Source organism: Dichomitus squalens, assembly GCF_000275845.1.
Source record: "Dichomitus squalens LYAD-421 SS1 unplaced genomic scaffold DICSQscaffold_91, whole genome shotgun sequence".
Taxonomy (NCBI): Eukaryota; Fungi; Basidiomycota; class Agaricomycetes; order Polyporales; family Polyporaceae; genus Dichomitus; species Dichomitus squalens.
Window position 1 is genome coordinate 20,288 of NW_006766973.1, and position 8,461 is coordinate 28,748.

An 8,461-nucleotide genomic window follows, 5' to 3' on the forward strand; every position below is an offset into this window, starting at 1 on the left:
AACCTGTACGCAATGTCAAATATGTGAAGGAACTACTCGACGAATTCCATGCCCTTCATCCAAACGCACCGCAGCCAATCGCTCTCAACAATCCACGACCAGTTGCCCGGGAGTTTCAACGCAATATCTGGTTTGAACGCTTCGCAGGAGCTCAGATCTTGAAGAGGGGGTAGTGTCACAGTTTTCTCGTGCCACGTGACCTGGGGGTCATGTGAACCAGGACAGACGCTCACCTTGACCACGGACAACTCGTATCGGAAAGTGGAGGGGCCAGGATCGAACCCCAGACCTCGTGACGGCCAGGAGCGCCCATCCTCACTCACTGGCAGGTGACCGATGTGACAGCAGGAGCGCTTACTCATTGGAAGGAGTCCGGACTCGGCACGACTCAGGTATTAGTCGTAAGGTCACCATGAGGCAGGTCAGAGGGTAGGACATGAGGCAGAGAACTCTGACCAAACGATGGTCAATAGGTACCTGGTCTGTGCACTATTGCATTTGTATAAATAGTAGGGAGTCTGAGGCAGGGAACCTCAGACTTGATCTTCTCGTCGATTCCCCATCTCCTCTGTAGGTAACTAGCAGCCCTACCTCCCTCACTACCCCTTCTAGTCTAGGGAATACATCTCTTCACATCTCTTGCTGTGTCACCTCGGGTTGCTTCGCTTCTCAGCACCAACCTCTGCACCAGTAAGCTTTGCCCTTGTTTGTTTTGGTGGCACAGCTCGTTGGCTGTGACAGTACCCCAAGTACCTGTACAAGTCCGTGACGTTTTCCTGATGCCCCCGTATCCGTTCTCATATCGTCTACACTGTCCTTCGCATGCTTCTCGATTCCCCTGACTTCAACTTCCCAACGTACATTCCTCAGACTCACCCAGCTTTTGCTCCACCTCCACCTGTCAGCCGACTTCCTGCTGGTCATGAGAACATCACCAAGCAGTTCACCCTCGGTACAGTCCACATTGACGAGTCAACGTACGAGGGAACACGTGATCTCATCGCTGAGTTCCTCCGCCAGCTAAATCTCTTCACCGCCAAAGAGATCGAGCACCTGGCCAAAGTGGCGGCGCTTGTCTGGATCGGTGACCAGCTCACCATTGAGCGCCTGCGGGGGCTAGCCAACTATCGGTCTGAGGACCTCAATGGCTTTGATCGCCTGGACTGGCTGGTCTTTGTCTTTGGCTGGTTCCATCTTCTCATGGCCTTTGCAAACTCTCTGCACCGTCAGTACTTTGGGTCGCCTGCGAGAAAGGGCCTGCGCCAGGCATTTGCACTGCTCAAGCGCACTGGACTCCAGTCTGTTCAGATCAAGGGCACCTTTTATCATCATCTCCATGAAGGCATCTTCCATGTGACAGAGGCCCATATCCGTGATTGCTGGCGCAAGGTGGGTGGTGTGGCTGAGTTGGCTGAGCTGCGCAATAGGTCCCCAGCCGAACTCAAGCATCTTGCGGAGACCCTAGTCCAGCATTACGCGTCAAATGACCGTGTTGAGGACTTGGAACATGTCGCCCCTGGAAAAGAGGACGACTTCCTCCGCCAGGCCATCATGTGGAACCGTGATGCATTACACTATGTTGTCCTCTGGCATGCGATGCGTCAAGGTGATGTTGGACTCATGGAGGATCTCTTGCCTCATCTCTTCCTTCGCTTTTCGGGCGGGGGAAACCACAAATATGCGGTGGAGATCCTGGAGCTACTACAAGGCCTACATCGTGAGTGGCCCGAGGACGTAAAGTATGTGACATAATCGCCATAAATACCAACTGCATGTGCTAACATGCTCCACAGGGCATTTGTGCGACAGAATTGCTGGGTCATCAACATGAAAGGCGGCGAGGAAGATTGGACAGCAATCGACTTGGCAATAGAGCGGACAGTCCAAGACGTCAAAGTAACTTACCGACCAAGGGGTCCGCACCAATCTTGGGAGCTAATGAAGCAGCGTGCGCCTGCCATCCCCACGCTGCGCGTCCTCGACGACGACATTTCAAGACAATTTCGAACTATCTACAGAGGTACTACACACACAACGCCTGCCAAAGACGCCGACGTCCGCCTCCTCGACGAGCACTACAACAGTGCACGCTTACATATATACACTCCCGGCCGTCGCACCACAAACACTGCTGATAAAGTCAGGGAGTTTGTCAGTAACGGGTTCCACATCGCAAACACAAAGATCATACCAAAATGGCACACGAGGCGCGCAGCATATGAGCGCGCAAGCTCACAAATTTGGCCTGAGAATCTCTGGACCCCCGACAGTACGAGATGTTCGCGCAGAACTTGCAACAATCACGCTCATCTGGCTCAGCCGCAGACTAGCGGGACCAGCTGAGGTGCGAGAAGGGATGCGACGACGGAGCGGCGGTGGGACTCGCGCGTTGTGTGGGCGAAGGGGGGGACGCCACTGGGGCTGCGGAGGGCGGTTCCGACAAGAGATTGAGCTGGGTAGCTGGGGGAGATCGAGACGAGGATGATGGCAACACACAGGAAGCCTGGGAAGGAAACAAGTAACTCGAAGGGGAGGATGTGTACACGCTGTGATATGGCAGAGGAGAGTACGATGGAAAGGGGAATGGAAGTGGTATCGCGGGCAGAGAACGTTGGACAGGTGTGAAAGGGAATGGCAACGCGAAGCCGGCGTGCGCGAATGGAAACGGAGGGTGGTAGGGGGGAGAAGAGGATGACGGCGAGGGTGCGTTCAGCGCGGCGGATGGTCCCATGGGGCCCGTATACAACACCACGGTGCGAGCCCAGTTGCGGTGGGCTTTGTCCGCCTCCTGCTGCGCCCGTGCGGCAGCTTGTTTGCGCACCTTGTGGAGGGCGGCCTCAGCACATCGTTGTGCTGTCGCGGCCTTTCGCTCTTCGCGCTTCTTCAAGGTCGCCGCCGACCTGCGTGCATCCTCCGTGAGATCCAGTTCCCGGACAATCTTGAGGACTTCCCCCCCATGAGTGTCGACATGGGGCCAGGGGGGGTTGAGGACCCGCTTAAGGTCCGGGATCGTCTTCAGATCCCGACGGAGGGACGCGATGGTCGTGAGCGCGTTGTCGGGGAGGATGTTCTCCGCTTTGAGCGAGGAGAACCTGTATTTGGTGCGCCGCGTCGTGTATCGCCAATTCACGAGGGCGGTTTTCACGGTCTTGAGATGGGTGCCTTTCCGCCGTTTGGGAGAGAGTCGGGGGCGCAGTGAGTTGTCGACATGTCGCGCAGGGGAGCCGGCGCGAGAGGCTACAGCCTACAGCTCGTAAGGTGAGGGATCTGGTGAGATCAGTCAGAACGGCACGGGACACACCTGCTCGTGGAGCCCCGAGCCATGCTTGTGCTCGTCGTTGTCCTCATCGTCCTCGTCGTCCAGCATGGCGTCGAGAGCGTGATCGGCGGGGGCGACGTGCATGTCCGGGGGTGGCGGTGCTGTGGCCAACGACACCATCGGGCCCTTGGGTGTCGCGGTCACAGGCGCTGACGGTCCAGTGGAAAGGGCGGTGGCGGTGGCGGCGGCACAGTTGTCGCAGCAGCGGGAGGGGGACATGGCTGAGAGGAAGATGGGTGGTGAGAACGACCGCCCACAGACGCGAGCGCCAAACGTTACGTACGGGTGCGTCGTGGCGGGTTGTTGAAGTAGGCGTCCGCGACGCTCCTCCTGCACCCTCCTGCCTCTATCCAGGCGCGGAGATTCTCTTCGACACTTTTCTTGTACCTCACTCCCACTGCTGCTGCTGCTGCTGCTGCTGCTGCTGTGGCGCCGTCATGTTTTTGCTCCTCCTCTTCGAAATCGGACTCGCCGCTGGGATCCTCACCCTGGCTATCATCCTCCTCTGCGACTGCCCCTGCTTCCTTCTTCACCCCTACTCTCTGTACGACCGACCGCTCCATCATCATCACTGCTGTTGCCTCCAGCAGCGGTGACCTTCCAGCGCGACCAGCGCGCTGGAGCCACACCGCTAGATTTTCAGGGACGCCGAATTGCACGGCAAGGGTGATATCGGGCACGTCCATTCCCTGTTTCTCTTTTAGCGTTCAGTTAATACTCAACTTTTTTTCACTCACCATTGCTGCGGCCTCTGTCGCAACTAATATTCGAACCTCCCCATCCTTGAAACGCCGCCAAATCTCGCGCTTCGAGTCTTCTGCCCTGTGTGCATGCAAGATCGCGATCTCATCGCGCAGTAGCTCCCCGACCTTAGCTCGAAGTCTATGCGCGACGGCATGTGTCTTCGAGACCGCATTTACAAATATAATAGTGCGTGGTATTTCCTCCCGTGTAGTAGCCCCTGCGACTATGAAGTCGAGCGCAGCGTAATCGCTCGCCGACTTCATAAGTCGCAATTCTTGTTTTATGTTGGGACGATCGTTCCCCAGGTTCAGGTGAAACGAACGCGTTCCCTCAATGGAGAGGTTTGAACGTGTTCATTCCAGCTGAGATGGGGTCAGAGTAGCTGACGTCACCAAGAAGGGGACAGGCTTCGGGACGAGTCCCTGAAACTTTTCCAGCCCGCTATATTCGGGTCGGAAGTCGCCCCCCCACTGCACTATGCAGTGTGCTTCATCGATGATGAACGCCCCAATACGGCTCGCGAATTTCGGTGTCGCAATAAGCGTTCGGAAGCGGGAATGTTCTGTCATCTCTGGTGATGTGAGGATGACGCGGTACATCCCCCCTTCGATTTCCTGTGCTATCTTTAAATCCATGTACACGTGGTGACTCATATTTTCCATACCTCCAACAGCTTGTCCGAAAACATTATCCTGTTCACGGCCGCCGCAGGGACTTTCAAGTCAGCGAAGCGCTCCGCCTGCAGATCTCTCGTAAGTTTGTTCCCCACAGAATGTCATCGAACAGCATTCATACTTACTTGGTCTGCTTCTAGCGCATTAAGAGGAGAGATTATAAAATATATCTTTTCGGCTTCTACAAAGGTAGGCATGACGAACGGCATCGTCTTCCCGCTACCTGTCCCCGCTATGACCGTGCAGTCTAATCCCACCAACAGTGCCTCTGTGACATTCACCTGCCACTGGTGTGGCACCTTCCCTCCCATGCGCTGTCGGAAGGTGTCTTCGAGCCTTTGCCGTGTGGCATCCGAGTCGTACCCACGCGAGGCTTTGGCGGCTTCTCGGGCGGCTTCCAGGATGGCATACGAGCGGGAGTGTTCTTCTTCGTGGGAGAGTAGTCGGGGAGTAATGATAGCCATGTAGAGTATATTAGAGCAAGCCAGAAATCATAGTTTAGGAGGTCATTGTGCCCAGTACAGGAGGTTTCGCAAGGTGTAACTACAACAGCAGGCCGCCACATTGCACACTGGAGTCGCCCTCCGACTTTTTCGGACAGCCCCAAATGGGATCGATATGTGACACAGGTCACCGAGCGGGGGGTCACGGGGGTAAAGCCACCAGACGTTCAGGAGCTCGGATGCCCCCGGTTTTTCGCATCCGATTCAAGCTCCGAACGTCTGGTCACGAGACTAGGTCTAAGCGGCGATCGACGGACGGAGTCAACGCGTCATTTCTAACAGATAGTCACCTGACTGCAGGCTGTTCGGAGACACCCGGTCCCTTAGTCTGGGGCTTCCGCTCCGGCTGCCCTCCTGCAGCTGTAGCTCTGTGTCGATTCAGCATCTCTCCTCTGTGGTCTCACCCGGAGCTAACTTACACGGCCGTCTCTCAGAGGCTCCTATACGCTAGAAACGCAGTTGGCCCCACTTGAGTCCACAAACTGGCCGATCCTCTCGTCCGCGGTGCTATCACTCGCTGCCGTCCTGGAGTACCAGAGCATACTTTCCCTGACATCCTTGCTTCCGCTCGAAATGCTCGGTCAGCTTTTTTCACCTCACAGGATCCGAACTGCCTGGCTTTAGCCTCCATTGCCGGGATGTTGAGACGCTAGCAAGCAAGGGTTTGTGACCTGGTCGATAACGAGAGTCTGTCGTCCTCAGGTGAGGCTTACATCGCACAATGCTTGCATCACTGCCATGTGCTCGTACAATACCGTATTCCATCTTGCTGGTGCACACATCTCACTTCCTTCCTCCGTCAGCCACTCCCATCAGATTTGTGCGCCAATCTCCAAAGTCGCAGCTGCCTCAACATCCTGCCTCCTCCCGCCTGTCGTCTGCCCCGTATCTACCCGCTTCGTCTCACTTTCCTTATGAGCCCTTCCCGTTGCACTCCCTTAGGGCTTCCAGATTGCGGTGGGACAATACAGGCCGGAAAGCTAACATTCAAAAGAACACGTTGCTGGCCTATTCTCTTGAGGAGTGCAGATAAGAGGAGTGCAGATAACACTGAAGGTCAGAACGAAGTAATGAATGTGAGTTCTGTTCACTCGCACGAGCACCGTCTTCACGACAATTGGGTAGGCTGGTCTTCGAATTTGCTGGAGGGCTTGATATGCAGCACGATAACGGTTGAGACTTGAGCCGTCGCAGTCTAAAGCACGCGTACGTTCTCGTCCCTTCCCCTCAGAGACACAGAGCACAAAGTTCACATCTGGCAGCACACAGAGCGAGTTATCTATCAAGCAATAGCGTAAGCGTAAATACGCATAGCAGATGACAATTCCTGCCGAAGGGTGCGTCAAGCACCCGTTCGCCACTATCCTGCCGCGTGTGTACCCTGACCTCAACTCAGTGACTCGGATCCTCTAGCAAGTCGCGACCGCATGGAGGCTGTCTGGTGTCATCCTTACGACGAGGTTCGATCGCCTCACAGTCAAGCCCAACTTCCCGAAGGTGTGGAAGAGCATCAACGCATAGAAGAGCATCAACGCATAGAAGAGCATCAACGCATAGAATGAGGCCTGAAGAGAGGCGGCAGTGTCATGATGAGGGAAAGCGCGACTTACGTTACTCTTATGTTACTCGTGAGATCACCTTATCAGAGCGGGGCAATCGGGTTCAGGCGGAGCTCTTGCACTGACTTGCGGCTTGCTGGCACATGCGCCTGCCGCGAGGTGGACGACCGCTGGCTGCTATACCTGGCCCCGGCCAATTCGCTTCCCGTTGGACTGGCACCCAACTGCTCTCTTTTCTCACTTTCACAAACACAGCGACAGTAAGTGAGTATACTATGGCCGTCCTGAGCTTTCAGGCAAATGACTTATCCTGAACACTCTAAGGACTATAGCTATCAAATGGCATCTCCCTCAGTCGGCACTGAGCTGCAGCAGATCAACGCGGACCCCGGACAGCCTACGCCGGGACAGGGTCAAGGGCGCAATAGCTCTCACATAGTATCTGCTGATCCTTCCGCTGTTCCACAACATGGCGGCATAGAAGGGGCAGTATGTATATTCATAGCGCCATTGATGGGACTTCCACGTTGACACCTGTCACAGAATGCCCAAAACGGCGGCGGCGAGAGTACTCCATCCTTCCCATGGGAAGTACCTTCCATCGAGGTGCGTCAAGCGCTCACGTACCTGCTATGAAAGCGCGTTGAACCTTACCACGATACAGGATCTCAAAAAGGAATTTCGCGAGACCTATTCCCAAGAAGATAAAGATGAAGCGCTGAAATCGACGGTTGAAGTCGTCAAGCAGTATAGCGACGAGATGGTGAAGAGATGGAAGGAAGAGATAGACACCCTTCTCGTCTACGTACGTCGCATGCTGGACCTGATATAGTCATCACCGAATACTTATCGGCGCACCAGGCGGGTCTATTCTCGGCCATCCTCACCGCGTTCAATGTCCAATCGTACATCCTCCTCCAACCCAGCACCCCGGATCCCACTCTTGCCGTATTGCAGCAGATCTCCCTCCAGCTCAACAGCTTTTCCGTAACCTCCTCTGGCACGCTCGTCAATTCTACCCATCCTGTCACCCCCTTTGCCCCCATCCCGACGGCCCCGGTTGAGGCGTGGGCTGTGTGGCTGAACAGCCTGTGGTTCTCCGCGCTCATCTGCAGTCTCGCGTCCGCATCGGTCGGCATCTTGGTCAAGCAATGGCTGCACGAGTACGAGGCCGGCATCTCGGGGACCTCGGTGGAGATCGCGCGGCTGCGGCAATACCGACTCAATCACTTGGAGAAATGGCGTGTTGCCGAGATCATTGCAATTCTTCCGGTCCTGCTCCAGGTCTCCCTCGCATTCTTCCTGGCTGGTATACTCGTCCTTCTCTGGCACCTACACCCCACGGTCGCTTCCGTCGCCAGTACGCTCATCAGCCTGCTGTTGTCGTTTGTGGTGGTCACGACTGTCATGCCCGTGTTCTGGCGGGACTGCTGCTACCTCTCGCCTCCAACGTACGCTATATTCCGTGCTGTGCATCGTATCCATTTCCTCGTCACATCGCTTAGGAAATTGTTCAAGGCACTGTACAATTGTTGCGACGCACTCATTGACCTCGAGTGGCTACCAGTCTTCATTCGTTCGTGGTTCAGCGACCTCCGTCTTTGGGCTATGCGTCAGGACTGGAATACGGTGACAGTACCTACATGGCGTGGTCGAGAGCGG

General features: G+C 55.6%; 5 protein-coding genes across 5 annotated transcripts in view; 3 read left to right on the forward strand and 2 right to left on the reverse strand.

Moving 5' to 3' along the window:
• Positions 1-822: 822 nt before the first annotated feature.
• Positions 823-1,752, forward strand: DICSQDRAFT_175275 (uncharacterized protein; the record flags this gene model as incomplete). The annotated part of the gene is made up of 1 exon (XM_007371157.1): positions 823-1,752. One exon carries the CDS (start codon positions 823-825, stop codon positions 1,750-1,752), a length of 930 nt encoding a protein of 309 aa, XP_007371219.1.
• Positions 1,753-1,827: 75 nt separating this feature from the next.
• DICSQDRAFT_72264 (uncharacterized protein) lies at positions 1,828-2,343 on the forward strand (the record flags this gene model as incomplete). The annotated part of the gene is made up of 1 exon (XM_007371158.1): positions 1,828-2,343. The coding sequence occupies one exon, from the start codon at positions 1,828-1,830 to the stop codon at positions 2,341-2,343; it is 516 nt and encodes a 171-aa protein (XP_007371220.1).
• Positions 2,344-2,950: 607 nt separating this feature from the next.
• DICSQDRAFT_26780 (P-loop containing nucleoside triphosphate hydrolase protein) lies at positions 2,951-4,404 on the reverse strand (the record flags this gene model as incomplete). The annotated part of the gene is made up of 5 exons (XM_007371159.1): positions 2,951-3,244; positions 3,437-3,540; positions 3,603-3,699; positions 3,859-4,008; positions 4,057-4,404. Coding segments are annotated over 5 exons (993 nt in total), but the record flags the coding sequence as incomplete, so codon positions are not given.
• A 12-nt stretch (positions 4,405-4,416) lies between these two features.
• DICSQDRAFT_72281 (P-loop containing nucleoside triphosphate hydrolase protein) lies at positions 4,417-5,201 on the reverse strand (the record flags this gene model as incomplete). Its single annotated transcript, XM_007371160.1, has 3 exons — positions 4,417-4,632; positions 4,728-4,802; positions 4,863-5,201. The coding sequence occupies 3 exons, from the start codon at positions 5,199-5,201 to the stop codon at positions 4,417-4,419; spliced, it is 630 nt and encodes a 209-aa protein (XP_007371222.1).
• Positions 5,202-6,819: 1,618 nt separating this feature from the next.
• Positions 6,820-8,461, forward strand: part of DICSQDRAFT_141556 (uncharacterized protein) — a 3,741-nt gene continuing 2,099 nt past the window's right edge. The window contains exons 1-4 of the mRNA XM_007371161.1: positions 6,820-7,063; positions 7,124-7,288; positions 7,343-7,604; positions 7,661-8,250. Coding sequence (XP_007371223.1) covers positions 7,344-7,604; positions 7,661-8,250 — 851 coding nt within the window. The 5' untranslated portion in view covers positions 6,820-7,063; positions 7,124-7,288; position 7,343. The remainder of the gene's footprint in view (positions 7,064-7,123; positions 7,289-7,342; positions 7,605-7,660; positions 8,251-8,461) is intronic.